Source organism: Bactrocera latifrons, unplaced genomic scaffold, assembly GCF_001853355.1.
Source record: "Bactrocera latifrons isolate USDA-ARS-PBARC rearing strain unplaced genomic scaffold, ASM185335v1 scaffold_1, whole genome shotgun sequence".
Taxonomy (NCBI): Eukaryota; Metazoa; Arthropoda; class Insecta; order Diptera; family Tephritidae; genus Bactrocera; species Bactrocera latifrons.
The window spans coordinates 2470082-2487925 of NW_017534407.1; the positions used below are offsets into that span (position 1 = coordinate 2470082).

Here is a 17844-nt window from a genome sequence, read left to right on the forward strand (position 1 = left end):
AGTGTTTTGAAGCGATCGTCGTTTATCCTCAGATCGATAAAATCAAGTTGATTGTTCGATAAAACATTATGGCACTCTATACCATGACCCCCCTTCTCGGCTGTGGTGGGGACTTAAGGCGGAAGATATCCTTAAAATTTTCAAAAAATTAAAAAAGAAATTCTTTCTAAACAATTGAAAAACTATTCAAAATTATAATCCCGAAGTTTCATTGGTATACTCCGAATATTTTCGAAGAAGTAGGTCTCAGAACCACTGCACTTCATGTAGCAGTTGTATAGGCACCAAAATTTTGAGGCTCGTTTCCTTGAAACTAACATTTTTATTCGAAATTCTCAAAACCCTTCCACTACGTACTTGATAAAATCTTCTTGATTAAAAAAAAATTAATTTTTTCATTTCAGATAAGAAGCCTAGTCAAGAAGTTGACAGCCGCAAAAAATGTCAATCAACGCAATTGTTGATATTATTAATCATTTTTATTTTGCAGTTCAATAATACCTGTTACTATACATATGTATATGCAAACTTTCGGATGTGACGGGTATTTATTCTCCTATAATAAAAATGGAAAATATTACTTTTTGACGGTACTAGTGGTATCGCTCCCTTTACGAGTAATATACCTCATCTTTAATCAAATCATGAAAATAATGTAGTATTGAAAGCCATCAGACCCATCTAATTAAGACGTTTGTCGTCAGTAAAGACAATGAGATTATTCGTTGCTGCTGAATACGGATCTCTTTTAAAATAAACCCAAGCTTTTTTAATTTTTAGTAGCCTTATGTTCCGGCATGAGATATAGGAAGTTATGATGAATACTGTGACCAAAACATATGGTATTCTACTGTACATTGTAGCGCTGCTATATTTCATCGTCAGGCATTTGCTGAGTTCTTTAAATTTCGAAGAGACCCCATTATTTGTCAATTCAAAAATTTTCGGAGGATAGGACGGGGGCGCTGCTAGAATTAACAAAGAAATCAATGTAATTTATACATAATATTTCCTTTTAAATGTTTATTTCGAATATATTCTTAATTAACAATATTTATGAAAGAAACCTCAAGCTTCTGCTTAATTGCTATTAACCGCAGATTGCCTTTTTGTTTTGTAGGCAAATATGCCGCTCGAGGTCATTTTAATGGGTTAGACAATGAAAATGCGCGGAGGAATAAGTTTAAGCCATTGATTTCTGATTATAGTTCAAGTAGCACTACAATTTCCGTACACATTGTTAAGATCGGTTAGCTTTAAGCAGCCATACAATTTTTTTTTTGAAAAAATATCAGAAAAAATCTAAGGTCTTTTATACCTTTTATATTATGAAGTGTACACTGTGAAGGGTATTATAGATTTGATTTTCTTTCTGAGCTTTCAAAATAAAATATATATTTGTAATTTATTATTTCATTGAAACTTTTCGATAAGAATTTCGCATAATTTTTATTGAACACACCAACACATTTGCATTTATATGAGTAAATATGTAATAAGTAATTTCGAGCCGCAAAATTATTTGTGGTTTTTCTGTGAAATGGATTGATAAGTACTGTGTCGACAACTCCACCGCTTTCAAACAGTACTCAAAAACAGTTTGAAGCAAGCTTTCAGTGCGAAATGTTCACTCGAATTCGCGTTGAGAAATATTAAGACTGTAGTATACTAAAATATCTGCAACTTTTTCAAACACTTAATTTGTGCATTGATAAAATATACAAAAATAAAAAAACAAACATAAAGAAATGTTAAAACATTTCGCAAAGCAATTAATCGCGATCGCTTTGGCGATTCAGCTCAGAAAACTCTGCGTAGCTGCCGACATACCGAATTGTGCATTTCGAGACACCGTTAGTCTAGTAAATATACGATCAAATACAGATGGTTCATACACATATCAGGGCTTACGCATACCTCAAAACATGACAGCCACCTACAGCCATGAGGAACTCTCCGATGGCACATTTGTTACCGCAACACCGCACATTAGGGGCTGTGCCTGCAAGCTGAAACAATGCATACAACTCTGTTGCTTACAAAATGAGCTCTTGGACGACAAGACGAAAAAATGCACTCCCAGGAATGCCGTTGATTACCCCAGAATAACCACATATAGGTCAGACTATACAGAAAATAAAAATGTCGACGTGTTTAAGGATTTCATACCGCAACAGCGCATGCCGTGTGAGGAGTTCAAAATTCTCAACAATGCACTGGACATAGGTTTCAATATTCTCTTTGAGGTAATGTTAGTTCAAGCAAAACGAATAAATTGTGTAATATTTTGATATCTGAACAGAACGGCACTGTTTACTACGCGTTTAAAGATAAATATATAACACATCGTGATTTTTGTTTAACACCCTTTTGGTACAACGAAACATGGAACTTGAATCCCGTCGAATGTTTTAAGAAAATCCCAACGACGACTTATTTGTATATTGGACGTACGTTACTAAATTACAAGAATACTTTTGGAAATTTCTTTGAAAATGTTTTATTGGTTTTTTTTCGTTATTTAGTATTTACTATATCGGTGCCGTTCATCTTGGCCACAATTTGTGTGTATTTATATGTGCCTCAACTACGTTCCCTGCACAATAGCTGTCTCGTCTGTTTCCTTAGCACTTTCGCGCTCGGCAGTTTAATTTTGTCGTCTTTTTTGTGGATCAGGTACAATTGGCAGGTCTGTCAAGCAATGGGTGCGTACGAAATATCCATGAAATTCGTCTGTATAGTGCAGTTTTTTTTTGTATCTATAACTATAAATCTTCCCCTCTGTAGGTGTCTTGTGCTATTTCTTCATGATATCTGCTTTCTTCTGGCTGAATATTACTTGTTTCGACTTATGGTTGAATATACGTGGCATCAGATATCAGCTGCAGTCGAGCAGTTCGCGTTTACGTTTCACTTACTACATGATTTATGTGTGGTCAGCGGCAGTCATTTTTACAGTTACCGCTTTAACCATTGAACATATGGATATAAGCGATGCCTGGAAGCCAGGTTTTGGCAATGGTCAATGTTTCATTAAATGTAAGTAGCTTTCCATGATAGATGCCGTCATTGCAATAATATGAAAAACTTTTTTATACCTTGAGGCAATAATGTATTTTCCAAAGAAATTGTTCAGATCGAATCACTATAGCTTATATATGGCAAAAACATCATAAGAAGTGAACGATCGGCTTTAACTTCTAGGAAACTCTTTCTATTTGTATTTCGGTGCAACCGAAGGTAATCTTATTTCTTATTTTCATATTTTTTTACAGCAAGAGATTGGTCAGCACTGCTATATTTTCAAGGTCCAAGCGGTTTGCTGAATTTATTTAATGTTTTCTTCTTCACAATGAGTGTCATAAATTTGTATCAAATCAAGGAAGACTCCTATGAGCTCAAGAAAGAGACGAGTCAGCAATACAAGTAAGTGATTTTTACAGTTATTCCCAGTACAGTATTAGTCTTTAAGACAGCTGCTTTTTCAAATTAAAGTGAAAATCTACTCTAAGGTATAAGAGTTTATCGACATAAAATATTGATATTAATAAGCAAGGATTGAACGGGGTTGAAATTATTTATTCTAGAAGCCTTCATTTCGGTTAGTTTTGCTTTTAACTGTATAATTGAACTTATTTTATCATTATTTTCTAATTAATACAAACAATCATGCAAATAGATATCACTATACAGAATTTTTAATAAAACTTCTTCTTATTAAACTTCTTAATGATTATTATTCGATTTCTTAACATTTACTGTTTCATTAAAGTTTTCAATATTTATTTAATCTAATAAAAAAAATTTATATCGATAAACATTTATGTTCTTTTGGGAATAAAAAAAAAGTATTGCGTAATTTAAGTCATAATATAAAATTTTAATACCTACCAGAAAAACAGAATGTTTGTTTTTCTTTTAATCGATTTATAGTTATCGATATTTTTCACTAACGAAAGTGTTAGAAAACAACTTGTCCAAAAAATGTAGTATATCTTTTATATGCTATACATTTCTTTTCAATTTTTATTAAAATTTTTATCGATTATTTTTCGAATTTTTAACGTTTACTGTTTCATTACAAATTTACCAGATGTTTTAAAAAGTTCACATCCTTGGTCAATATTTTTTAATGTAATAAAAAAAATATCGATAAAAATCGATATAATAAACATTTTTTTATTGTCTCATTACAATTTTAACAGATGTTTTGAAACATTTCACTTTCTTGGCCAATATTTATTTAATGTAATAAAAAAAAATTCGATAAAAATCGATGAACTTTTATTTTCCTTTCAAAAAGAGCAAATTGAGTAATTGTAATTATAATGTTAATAAGTCTTACAAAATTTTAATACCTTCCAGAAAAGCAAAACGATTTTTAATGTTTTCATCGATTTATAGTTATCGATATTTTCCATTACCGAAAGTGTGAGGTATACAATTGTGTCCAAAATCTTTTGTAGTTATATATATTTCATTACAGCTTATTAAATCTTTGATAAAAAATGTCATGATCTACTTAATAGATCGATTTTTTATCGTATTTGTTCATTTATTTAATTTTTTTCTTATTTTTGTTGCGAATATTTCGTTCAAGTATACTAATTTGCCTCGAATAATAATGAGCCTTTTTAAATAACTTTTCCGATATTATTACAGTTATGTGTATACTGAAATACTCCTGATATCCCTCTTATGAAATAGCACTACAGACATTTATCATATACGATACGTATAAATCTTATTCAAAATCATTTTGCAGGCTTTCAACATTTTTACGCTTATTCTTGGTAATGGGTGTTTCATGGATTCTAGAGTTCTTTACTTACTTATTTGCGCACAGTAATTCGTTTATCATCGTAATATTCAATACGTTGAATGCCTCACAGGGCATAATATTATTTGTTGTATTTGTGCTAAAGCGGAGAGTATTGATTTTGCTCAAGAATCAGTAAGTAATTGTCAATATGTGATTATATGTGTTAATAAAATTATTACAATATTTAGGTGGAATAAAAGCACTTGATGAGGAGAGCCTTGGAGCAAAAACCCGCTTCAGTTCTATGCAAAACGCAGAAGGAGCTTTTTATTTGGGTAACGGTATATGCTCGACAATTGATTACTACTTAATTTCATACTAATTTTGAGTACATCAATTGAGTGACGAATTGCGGTTAGGCTTAGCAAATTAAAGCATAAAAGATTACATTTTTTTATTAAGTATAAGTTGTAGGGCAAAGTAGTTGAAATTTTAATTTAAAAAAATTTACTGTAATATTTTTATAATTTTTTTTTAATTATTACAGAAATTTGAAAAATTATAGATTACGTCTCGGTTTTTTAAACAATACTTTGACTGACCAAATTGGTAAAGACTGACCGAATTGCATTTAATTACACTTGTACACTCATGCTTGTGTCCGCAATATTCAAGGCAGTTAAGATTTTCCCAGAACTTGATAAAATATTTTTAAGTATAAATGTACGATAAACTACAACAAATAAACATTCATTGCTATATGAGTCCTTAATTACTTTTATCTTACTCTACTGTCATGAGCAAAAATTAGTAAGACTTTGTTAAAAATTTTAAAATTCTCAGTTAATTATTCAAAATCCATCCAAAATCCGCTCGCACAGTAATCCCCCATGGCACAATACACATGTACAAAGGCGGAGCCAGAGTTGCATTTTAGGGGGAGTATATATATATATATAGTTTTGTGAAGTACTTGATTTGGGAATTGTGTAACTATAATTTTATTTGCAGCATAAAATTAATACGGTGTTTGCTATTTTTACTAAATATTTTCATTACTTTTTCTGGTGCCACAGCAATGTCGTAGTTTATGTTGAGGAGTATCTTTTCTGGAGCATCGTTGTTCTGAACCAAGTCTTGATACGGTGCAAAGAAGAAAATGATCCTTTAACGCCAGCATTTGTGGCTGGTAAACAGCAAAGTACGTGAAGAAGAGTATGAATCGTCGGATATATGTATGTACATATATCCTTATCGCAAGTGCTAAGGTTTTCTAAAGCAGAAAGTACTTGCGTTCTTGTAGTCATTTGCATCTTCCATTGTTATTGCCAAAGCGCTACTTCTACTTTGAGCTTCGATTTTTGCAGTTCTTTATTTCCTGGCAAGATTTTCGCAAAACAGCTAGGCATTCAATGAGTACAATTATATCCTTTTCTTCTAAATTTCGGATAAATTTTGGTAACAGCAGATTTAAATTGAAACTTTCAAGAACTTCATCAGCAAACCGCGTTTTAAATCTTGCATGACCGTGTCAATGAGTGAAATGTATGCAGAAATCCTGCAGAAGTCTTCACAGCTTTGAGATGGGTGAGTGTTTCGCTGACTCTGACAACACATGTTCTGAGCTTTAGAAGCAATCTGAAGATTTCTGAAGCTTTCATTTTATGATTTTCATCTGAAATTGCAACTTTGACGGCAGTTGTCCTTCCAACATGAACTTCGAAGCCAAATTGGGCATAATATAGCTATAAATTTTAACAAATTTTTTCAACGGAAATAATTTGAAAAAATATTGTACAGTTGCTGGTTAAGAGTATGGATTGGGATAGGTTAATGTTCCGGACCTAAGCCGGAAATGCTTCTCGAAATACTCGTCAACGCTCATCAAACATCGGAGGTGATTCTGGATCTAGTAGTTCAGAAATGGAATTCGCATAAAAATTTTGAGAAAAATATGTTTGGGGCTTTTCTTTTTAAAAAATAAACAGTTCCTTTATGGATCAGCTGCTTAAATAAATTTCTTGCTTTCATAAACATTTAAATTCATCTTAGTTATTCTTTATAAATTTTATAAACCCGCGCTCTGCTCAATCTCATAATTGAAAAATACCAAATATTACATGTACGAAGCTTTTAAGTGACTTTCCGTAATAAACTTATAGAGTTGAAAATTGAGATATGTTAGCATTATCACTAACGATAGGAACTGTCGAATTTTCGTAGCATAAAAGAAGGCTTGTCTTCCGCTCGATTTTGAAAACGACCACAGGTGCTTATTTTATACCTTAAAGCTTAGAAAAGGCCCAACCCATCGTTTCCTCGAAGCGCCTCCGCTTAAGTGAGATTACCTCGAATACATGTGCACCATATTTTCCTGACACCTTGTATCACATATATGTAGTATTTTCTATCTACACATCTTAACTGCTCACAGCAATTAGGCTTACACTATCTGCCACTGTTTATCGCAAGCTGACAAATTACTGTGTATACAAAGTGTAAAAGGAGATCGCCAAATTTACACAAACTCTGACGACAAGCTCTCTAATTGAAGCTGCATGAACCCGAGTGCAACACTGAATTAAGAAAAAATCGTTTAACTCTGCCTTCATTTTGCAAGTTGCTTGCACTCCTTGTCCAAAAATTTTGTTTCACTTAAATATTATACATGCATGCTCTTTTAACTTTTCTATAAACGCCTAAAACTTCACACTTGTGTACATTTATCTAAAGAGCTAACGGTTACAAAGTCAAAACACTGTTATGTGTTAACTTACTGGTTCTACAGATGCCTCTTTTGATGCTCCGGGCTGATATCTGATGTTGCCTGACAATAGCTACAAGTACAAAGTTTCGGTTGCACATCCACAAGCATATATATACAGTATACCCGTATGTATATACTATATATGTATACGTAAATGGATTCTCATGCAACCGTCTGCAGCCGACAATGCAAGTAACAGCCACGAGGTCCTTTGGGAGTGCGTTGTCTGTATATTCGTCCCCTACATATACAAGTAATATTCTTTGTGGCAATAAAGTTTGTATGTTGCTTTTAGCAAGTGTTTGTTGTTGCAATAAAAGGTGCTAGATTTACATTGTTTTAGGGTTCAAAATTTGAAAGGGAAAAGTTTAGTCTCAACTGCTAAAATAACTACCACATGTACCATATAGTTCAGCGTTTTTCGTACAAGTGCTCCTGTAAGCGAATGTTGGTATTTGAAAGTCAAAGGCATGTTGGAGGTAAAACCGAGTTTTAGTTATCTATCTGCCAAAACATAAGGCGTTTAAATACTTGCATTCAACTACTGACGCCCTGCAGATGGCACTGGCAAAGAGCGATACTATTTAGAGCACTTTTGGATCAAGTTTGTTCATTTCCGTAATGAGAAAGGAAATATGTACTACCGAAAAAATTCACAGATGACGCTGACGTCGAATTAATATTTAAAAACCCACATTTTACCGGGTATAATATTTTGTGGGCCGAAGTGGAAAAAAATCTATCTCGCCGGTTTCTAATTACCAATAATTTCAGTTTATAATGAAACGAAAAGGGAAGCGACAAAAAATAAGTTTATGGGTCCAAAAACAACCAGATAGGAGCAACATTGGAGCTGGACTTAATTTTAGCAAATTGAATTGATACCGCCCTATGATATGAGTAAATCACAAAGATAGTCATGCATATCAGATAAATTTCTTAAAAAATACAATTTTGTACTAAAAATGGAAGAAACGAAAGTCCACATATCGGATAGGAAAATTATTACTGTGGTTATTTTTCTTTAATAGCTGAGCCAGGTCTCTAAGAGATCAGTCAGTATTCTCATTTGATACCAAGAAATGGGCGAAATCGGTTCATAGAATCAAACAAAATTATATTCGCCCTATCGATTAATATGTATATCAATAAATTCTCAAAGCATCTTGAGATCATTACGAGAGATTGTGCTTCCAAGTGAGGAACCCCTTTGCACCATTTATGGACTCGGAAAATTTAACGAAATATCCAAGCTACCGGTTTTTCCAAAGGGGATTATATGACTTCTAAGTGTCGTGTCGGTATTTTTTAATAAGTCGTAATGTTGTTGCCGATCAGGCACGTGTTGCGGAAAATTCCAAGTTAACGATTGGGACTATCTCGAACCATAGCGTGGCGGATTTTGAGATAGGATTTGAGCTTGCATCCAAATAAAAATGTTTTCCCTCAAGAACAGAAGCCATTGGTTCTCCGTAAACGTCGTGAATTCGCTGAAATTATTTTGTCCAATGAGGTTCACTTTCTTCTGATTAGTGTGCTAAATAAACAAAACTGTATGTTCTGGTGCGAAGAACAAAATTATTCACCTAAATTGACAGTTTTGTGTGATTTTTGGCCTTGAAATCGGTCTGTACTTTTCTCGAAATAAAGCTGGTGACACCGTTACTGTCAATGAAGAGCGGTACACATCGATGGTAACCAATTTTTCAACGCCGCAATCGAAAGGTGTCGATCTTGACTACACATGGTTCCAAAAGGCGGGGCTACGTGCCACACCGCACGTGTAACAGTCAAATTATTCCTAGAAAAGTGTGGAGATTCAATTATTTCAAGAAATTTTGACATTGAATGGCCTTCAAGAAGTTTTGACTTAACACCATTCGACTACTTCTTGGGGGCTTTTGAAGTCATTGCTGTTTAGAAATAAACCAGACTCTAATTAAGTTTTGGAAGTCAAGTTCAAAGATTGATATAACAAGAGAAAACGGTTGCTTCGGTTGCACCGAAGCTATATACCCTTCACAAATAAAAGCATTTTCCTTAAAATAACATGATTTGGATCGCTTAGTTTGCGGCTATATGCTATAATTATCCGATATTGGCGTTTCCGACAAATGATAGATCTCTTGCGTAAAAATTACGATGTTCGAGCATATACACACAGATGGATAGAGGAACAGATAGGCATGACTAAATCAACTCTGCTCGTACGCTGATCAATATATTATAATATATATATACGTAATATATTATATATGTATATAAATTTTATTGGGGTCCCCAACCTTTCCTTCTGGGAATTAAAAATTTTTGGCGAATTTAATATAACATGTTCAGGGTATACGGCGTCTACTGGGTCATATCGGTTTGCTTGCACTCGCATACTCATGGTTTATTTATTCCGCAATTTGATAAGCGTGTTTTAAATGTACCATGATTTATGTTTATTTGATTGTTTAGTTCCAAAGAAACCGTCAAAGCAACACAGTCTCGTATGTGTGGGAGTTTAAGCTGAGAAATAGTTCGCATGTTCAATCAACGTTTAAAGAATTCCACTTAAATTATCGCTTATGTGCTTGCGTCGCGCTTAAGTGTTTGGTATGTGCGCCGTTATGCTGATAATAAATTACTTGGAATACAAATATGAAGTAAAATTCTGACTTGCACAAACAAATTAATACAATTATGTCTAAATCTTACGCAAGTCGTCTAATTTTGCTCGCCTCAATGCGGTTGCTTTACACCGTTCAATTTGCGCTTGCCGACATATGGAATTGTGATTTCAAAGATACCGTTAGTCTGGTAAATATTCGACCAAACAAGCATGGCGCATATGATTATGGTGGAATAAGCATACCCAAAAATTTAACTGCCAACTACGATTATGAAGAACTCGCCGATGGCACGCGTGTTACAAGCCCAGCACATACCAGGGGCTGTGCCTGTAAGCTGAAGCAGTGCATGCAACTGTGTTGCATGCCAAACCAACTGTTAGACAAGCAGACGATGAAATGTGTCACACCCAACGATCTTAGCTTGGAATATTTGCCGGAAATCGAAATATTTAATAAAGAGCTTGACGCCTCTTTAGTCGATGTAAATGAAGTTTTTATTACACAGCAGCGGTTACCGTGTGATAACTTTGCTATACTGAGTCCATGGGAGTTTGAAGACGACGCTTACATTTTATTTAAGGTAATTATTTTATGACTTTGTGGAAAAAAATTAATTATTATTATTATTTTTTTTTTTTTGTTGCTTTGCAGAATGCCTCAATATTACATATGATTAATGAAGAGCTTATACCCTATCGAGACTACTGTCTAACACCTTACTGGTACAACAATACAGTGAGCTTGAATCCCATTATCTGTTATGCGAAAACATCGACGACAACTTATGTCAATATGTCGTGTGAGTATAAAAATATATACATATATTTTTTCGAAATAGTTGTCAGCCATGCCCCAAATATTGGTTTGTGGGGAATCGAACATATAACTGATATATATTAAATATATTTTGCCGAATACCTTAAAGAAAATGTAAGCTGCAAACACCTATGACGGCAAAATTTTTTCTCGACTACCAGATTGTGGTGTATTCAACAAAATACATATTTACATTAATCAGAATATATTGGGTAGTCGAAAAAGTCTTTTCGTATTTTGTCAATATAGTATGTCGTTGCAGTCGTATATCTCTAATGCTACTAATCACATTGTATCATACCATATAGTGTTGGAAAGGTGAGATTTTAAACTTTATTTGACCAAAAAATATTAAATTCGATTAAGTTGTAAAAAGGTTAAAGCTGTTCAAAAATGAGTGAAAGTAATGAAGAAATTCGCTATTTTTTAAAATGTTTGTAAAAAGGTACCAAGGTACCAAGGAAATTTGTGAAATTTACGAAAACGATGCTTCGTGTGGCACAATAATGGTTCGCTAGCTTTCCTTCAGGAAATTTCGATGTGAAAAATGTACCTGGCTCTGATCGAACTATCGTAGAAAAAGTCGATGAGATAGTGGAAAAGATTGACCATGACCGTCACATAAGCAGCTATGACTTCGCTAAGGAACTAAACCAGCAAACGGTTTTGAACAATTTAAAAAGGGCTGGCTGCAAAACGACGCTTGGAGTTTGGGTACCACAAGAATTATCTGTAAAAAATTTAATGAACCAAATTAACATCTACGATTCTTTGCTGAAGCGTAATGAAATCGAATCATTTTTGAAGCGAATTATAACAACAGACGAAAAGTGTATCAAATACAACAGTGATGTGTAAAAAAGATCATGGTCCAAGCGTTTTGAAACTCAACAAATGTGAGACCTGCTCTAGCATAGTCGAACGACTGATCCCACATTTTACTTTTTTACATACACCATACATACCATACACACCTTTGATGAATCGGCAAAGACTGGGAGAGCTTGGCTGGGAAGTCCTGATGCATCCACCTTATAGCCTGACCCTGCAGCATCGAGCTACTATTTGTTTCGGTCAATACAGAACTCCCTTAATGGAGTAAAGTTGGCTTCAAGAAAAGCCTGTGAAAATTAATTTTCACAGTTTCTCGCCGAGAAACCAGTAAAGTTTTACACTGATGGAATAATATTTCTAATGAAAAAGTTATAAAAAATTGTCGTCTAAAATGATACATATTTGCTTCAGTAAAGTTTATTATAAATATAAAAAAAAAACGTTGAAGTTTGTTTAGAAATGCGGAAAGCCTTTTTCTATTAGCTTATAAGTATGCATGAGTATTGAAAACGTTGTGTAAAATATTTTCTTCCTCTTTTTCAGTCTTGGCAATATCAGTGCCATTCCTCTTGGCCACAATCTGGGTATACTTGTACGTGCCACAGCTACGTTGCCTACACAACAGCTGTCTGATCTGTTTTCTGGGTACCTTCGCCATCGGCACCGCTCTACTAAGTTCCACAGCATGGATCACCTACGATATGGAGGTCTGTCGTATAATAGGTGGGTTCCAAAATGGACCATTGTTATTTTAATCATTATACTTAAATTTTCTGCACCTTTAAGGTTCTACGTGCTATTTCTTCATGATATCTGCTTTCTTTTGGTTGAATATTACCTGTTTCGACTTATGGCTAAGCATACGTGGGATCAGATATGAGCTCCAGCTGTGCAATCCGCGTTTACATTTCATTTATTATTCGATTTATGTGTGGACAGCGGCTGTGATCTTTACCGTTATCGCTGTAACTATTGAGCATTCTAATATAAATGATGCCTGGAAGCCGGGAATCGGTATTGGACAATGTTTTATAAAATGTGTGTTTCAAGAGTTAAAGTAATTTTTTATAAAAAATATAATATAATTTGTTTTTCTAATTATTTTAGCGGCGTCAGCAATGCTATATTTTCATGGACCAAGCGGTTTGCTAATATTATTTAATATTATCTTTTTCATCTTGAGTGTAAATGATCTTTATCAAATCAAAGATGCCAACTACAAAATAAAAAGTGATCATAGCCATCAATACAAGTAAGATAAGTAATAAACCTTTAATTAATTTTTTTTTGTGAATGAAATTTCACACAAATATTCTTGTTTTTCGAGAATTGTCGAACCTAAGGAGCAATAAAAGATTTCTAAGGGGCACTTTGCATATGGTATAATTAGTTTGCCTCGAAGTTTGTAACACCCAAAAAGAAATATCGGAGACTATAGAAAGTCTACTTATAAACGATTTGCGTGCCGTATATATATATGCCAACTAGTTGCACAGTTTTTGACATATTGATCCGAAATTTTTGCCAACGTTCTTTTCTCACCAACTTGAGCATCTAGTTATGGAGTCCCCAGTTTTGGAAATTTATAGCTATACACATTGGCCGATCAAGCGAAGGACCTTGTGTGCGACAAGGTTTCCTCACGAAATTTGGCATAGATTATTATCCAAAAGGAATTGTTCTGAACGGATCACTATGAAAACAAGATACAGATGTTTTTATTCTCTTTTAAGCTATAATAATCATTTGTGAAGGGTATTCTAAATTCGGTGTTTTTATTTTCGAAGAGTTCCATTTTCGGTGCAAACGAAATTAAATATTGTTCTTATTTTTATTTAACCAGATATATAGTATGTAGCTAACAGCAGAAGAATTGGAATTACTTTTCCCAGAACTATTTTTGGCTCAGCTTTCTATACTGAATTGACAGTGCCTAGGCAGATACAGTAAAAGCGAGGATAGTAAACTGAGATTGTTTCAATAGTAATTCTCTTTTCTACGATTTTTGAAATGGTTAAAAAAAAAAATCCGACCACGTCAAGAAATATTTTAGTATAATTTTTACTGTTTTCACGAGACCTTCCTTTATCTTCCAGGTTCGCCACATTTTTACGTTTATTCATCATTATGGGTATTTCATGGATTATGGAAGTGATACCGTACATCACGCCGACAAATAATTCGATTATTTTCAAAATTTTCAATATAGTCAATTCGTCACAAGGCATAATAATATTTGGAGTACTCGTGCTGAAGCCGCGGGTGCTAATGTTGCTAAAGAGTCGGTATGTATTCTCAAATTCCAAAATATTTCAAAGTGTTTTTCAAATATTTTAAAATTTCTGCTAATAGGTGGAAGGCATAATTGTTTGGGCGAGCGTACACTGTTATATAGTATGTACCTAGATGTGAAATATTGTTGCCTTGTAACGCAACAGAGTTGATTTGTTTGTACGATAAGAAGTCATAATTTTCAAATATTTTGATCACGCAACACCAGAGAGTCAGAGAGAGTACGAGTTCATTATATTTACTGTAACATACATATGTATACTTGTACATAGATATGTATAAATAAGCATCATTAATGTTTATGAATACATTTGAATGTACTACATATGTAAGCGATGAATTGTAAAGCTGATATCATATAAGTACATAAGTATGTATCTTCAAATATATATAATATTATAACAACAAACCTCTACAACAACTTTAAGAATTTTTAAATGTTTTTGTGTATTCTTGAAACATGTTTCTGCAGAATATGTTATAATGGCTTTGCACACTTAACTGTTGTATGCATTATATAGGGTTCATATATATATATATTATATAAAAATGATCAGGTTGACGATAAAAGTTGAAATTCGGGCGACTGTCTGTCTATCCTTCCGTGGAAGTTGAGTAAAAATCGAGATATTATGATGAACCTTGGGAGACATGTTCAACGTCGACATAAAAACATGATATTATAGATTTATTGAAAATATATAAAGTGCCATAAATGGCTCATCAAATCGATGCTTTAAGTGTTTAAAGGCGGAATGTTTGCAGTCGATGTCTGAGAACTCGCAATGTCGTGGTGACGAGAGATCCGCCTTTGTTGGTTGGTTTTCCTGATTTCTTGAAAGACAACTGGCAAGCAAATGGTTTCATACCACCCAGAATTTACTGCTCCGTTTTGTTCTAGTGGTATGGTTGCGACATGTTCAGTTTTTCTAAAAAAAACAGGCAACCATTTGCTGGCTATGTGCGCGAAAAGCTTCCTTTGGATTCGGCACATTACGAAACACCCATATAGTCGACTTCTGCTTACTTTCGGGCTCATTCGAACGAATCCATGAGTCAGCATCTTTCACATTGTCATAGACTTGTTGCGAAACACCGTTATAGTATTTTTTAACATTCTCTCGACATGAAAATTTTTTTCCACAATCAAATGTTTATGAAATATTGAATGTATGCTAGTAACACGTATGACCATAGTGGTTACAATCCCACACCAAGGTCACATGACGATTTTGCAATATCACTTTGCGCACAGCATCAATAGCTTCCAGAATAAGAACTGATTTTGGATGACCTCCACCAAATCCCTCTTGAGATGATCTTCGACCTCGCTTGGATTCATCAAACTACGATGGTAATTGGTGGAGCACAAAGCTGAAGTAAGTTCATCGATGCATTGTTGCTGAGTTAATCCACGTCGAAAATTGTAAAAGAATAATCATGCGAACATTTTCTTGATTTAATTCAAATTTTTGGCCGAGATGAATATTTTAAGTTACTACAAACAACGGAAATAATGTTGGTATGCCAAAAAGTTGTGAGTATGTGTAACATCAAAAGTGTTCGAATTTTCGATATAGTTGTGAGTGCCACATTGTAACACTAGAAGCAAGATATACAATAAAATGCAACCTACGTAACGGTTTTGTTAAAAACTACTAAATGTGTGATACATTTTTAATGCATCTGAGATATTAAATTTTATATCCGAAATAGTACAAGGAGGTTTTATAGGAGCCGATGTCAAAACTTAGTTCTCTTATTTGCGGACCCACAAATATGCCCTTTTTAATTTTTGCTTCACTGACTCTTGGAAATTTTTGTTTCAGGTACAAGAACCCTTTTCCATTTATGTCCATTGCCTCAACAAAATTATTCATTAAACGCAATTCCATATGCAAAGGTGGTAGTAATACCTTTTTGGGATCAACTAAAGGTTCACTGGTAACTTTTCTTTTTTGTTTTTTTGTCCCGGGGTGAGTGCCTGACGTACCGGTCAATGTTCGGAGTAGTCATGTGAATAGCCAGAAGTTACACGAAAGTAAATCAGATATTAGTTGAAAATGTGGCGAAATGATCACGAATAACCAATGCACTATGAGATGGTGCATGTCACTAACAGTATTACCAACTTACAGAATAAAAATTTACCGATTCAAAAAAACATGCCAAGTATAAATTAATTCAAATTAATTCACCTTCCAATTTGATCAGAATAGAATTGTAAAATCTAAAGACGTAGGTTACAGAATATCTGTGGGTGACAGAAAAATTCTGTTTTCATATTCGACTTCAAGGTATCAAACTGCATTAGAAACACCTAAGAATTTTCATGTAAAAAATAATGTGTCTACTAGTGTTGTGTAAAATGCCATTAATCAGTAAATAGTCCAAACGAATTAAATTTTACAAATGTGATGATACAAGAGGACTTTATAGAAGCGGATGTCAAAAATGGACGATGAGGGTGTGACACCGTCCACCTTTCAGTGTAAAGCCATATCTCAGAACCTACTCAACTAATACAGCTCAAATTTGTTACATAATGTTACCTTAATATTCCTATCTTCCATTGTGAAAATAAGCAAACTCGGAATAGAACCACGCCTACTTCCATATAGTTCAAATGTACATTTCATCTGATTTTTTCACTACCCGAAATGCAAATGAAGCACCAACGTGTGTATCGGGATAAAACTTTGCCCGTATGGTGCCTTTAAAGTAGACCACCTTGTAACCAAAAAGTGTCAAAATCCGACCAAAGCTATTAAGTCCTCCGATTCCATAAATATGGAACATTGACTAACTTTTTATCGAAAATATCAGTCAAGCTGTGCGATATATTATGGAAATTCGCTTATATGACACAAATCGGTTAAATCGGATTAATAATTTCTTTGTATTGACTAGAAAGATTTTCTTTCTTCTTCTTCCAATTTACTGTGTACCGCATATTTCTGCGGATGTGTGAGTTGTTTTAATAAAATTGGGGGATTTTTGAATTGAAAATAATAAACAGGTTTTTGCTCCTACAAAAATGTGCGTGAACTATCGACAATCACTTCAAAACTCTTCATCGGCATCAAAAACAGAAGCAAACCACCGGTGACACCACTTGCTAGCGCTACCACTCTAAAAATTTGAGGTTATGTTTAATATGTTGCCAACATGGTCCACTGAATGTTGAATATTTGCATTTCTGAATGAAATTTGTTTACATTTGCGCACTTTTCCATTTAGTAGCTTTTGCTGTTTATGCCATGTTGCATGTTGTTGTAACCATTGAAGCGCTCAACTTCAACCACATCAGACCAGCTAACAAGGCAAAGCTGTGCGTGGGCTTCGTGTAGTAGTGGGTGTAGGCCTTAAATGCGGCTTGTAACTGGATATTACTAGCGGCAAACAAAACCAGCATTAATGTTGTTGCCATCACCAACAAGGTTGTATGTTATGTGTTGTTCTGCTGGTTTTTGTTGTACTGTATTGTTTTTTTTAGTTGTTGCGGCCGAAAGAGTAGTGAGTGTTCATTTTATTTGCATTACATTTGTGCAATTTCGGTTATGTAGCTGGTTAGTTAGTGCATTTGTTGTTGCCGTTGTACTTATGCTGCACAACTGCTCATTGTTGTTACTTGTACTTTGTTATGCTGCATTTGTTTGTTGATTGGTGTGCTGCTGGTTGATTCTTTTGAGCAAGTCAGTTTGGTGTTTCGCCTTTGGCAGAACATGCGGTCTTTTGTTGTTGCAAATTTTCCCAGT

General features: G+C 34.1%; 2 protein-coding genes across 2 annotated transcripts; both read left to right on the forward strand.

The window, feature by feature from the left end:
- The first annotated feature begins 1748 nt into the window (after positions 1–1748).
- Positions 1749–5230, forward strand: LOC108978057 (G-protein coupled receptor Mth2-like). The gene is made up of 7 exons (XM_018948154.1): positions 1749–2246; positions 2303–2450; positions 2526–2705; positions 2788–3039; positions 3276–3426; positions 4766–4954; positions 5011–5230. Exons 1-7 carry the CDS (start codon positions 1749–1751, stop codon positions 5027–5029), a joined length of 1437 nt encoding a protein of 478 aa, XP_018803699.1. The 3' UTR covers positions 5030–5230.
- A 4778-nt stretch (positions 5231–10008) lies between these two features.
- LOC108978602 (G-protein coupled receptor Mth2-like) lies at positions 10009–14447 on the forward strand. The gene is made up of 7 exons (XM_018948974.1): positions 10009–10724; positions 10796–10943; positions 12338–12517; positions 12581–12832; positions 12902–13046; positions 13891–14079; positions 14147–14447. Exons 1-7 carry the CDS (start codon positions 10215–10217, stop codon positions 14157–14159), a joined length of 1437 nt encoding a protein of 478 aa, XP_018804519.1. The 5' UTR covers positions 10009–10214; the 3' UTR covers positions 14160–14447.
- Positions 14448–17844: the final 3397 nt, after the last annotated feature.

Coding starts and splice junctions, on each gene's coding strand:
- LOC108978057 (XM_018948154.1), top strand. CDS start 1,749: ATGTTAAAACATTTCGCAAAGCAATTAATCGCGATCGCTTTGGCGATT. Junction 3,040..3,275: donor TGGTCAATGTTTCATTAAAT/GTAAGTAGCTTT, acceptor ATTTTTTTACAG/CAAGAGATTGGTCAGCACTG. Junction 3,427..4,765: donor GAGACGAGTCAGCAATACAA/GTAAGTGATTTT, acceptor ATCATTTTGCAG/GCTTTCAACATTTTTACGCT.
- LOC108978602 (XM_018948974.1), top strand. CDS start 10,215: ATGTCTAAATCTTACGCAAGTCGTCTAATTTTGCTCGCCTCAATGCGG. Junction 10,725..10,795: donor ACGCTTACATTTTATTTAAG/GTAATTATTTTA, acceptor GTTGCTTTGCAG/AATGCCTCAATATTACATAT. Junction 13,047..13,890: donor GATCATAGCCATCAATACAA/GTAAGATAAGTA, acceptor TTTATCTTCCAG/GTTCGCCACATTTTTACGTT.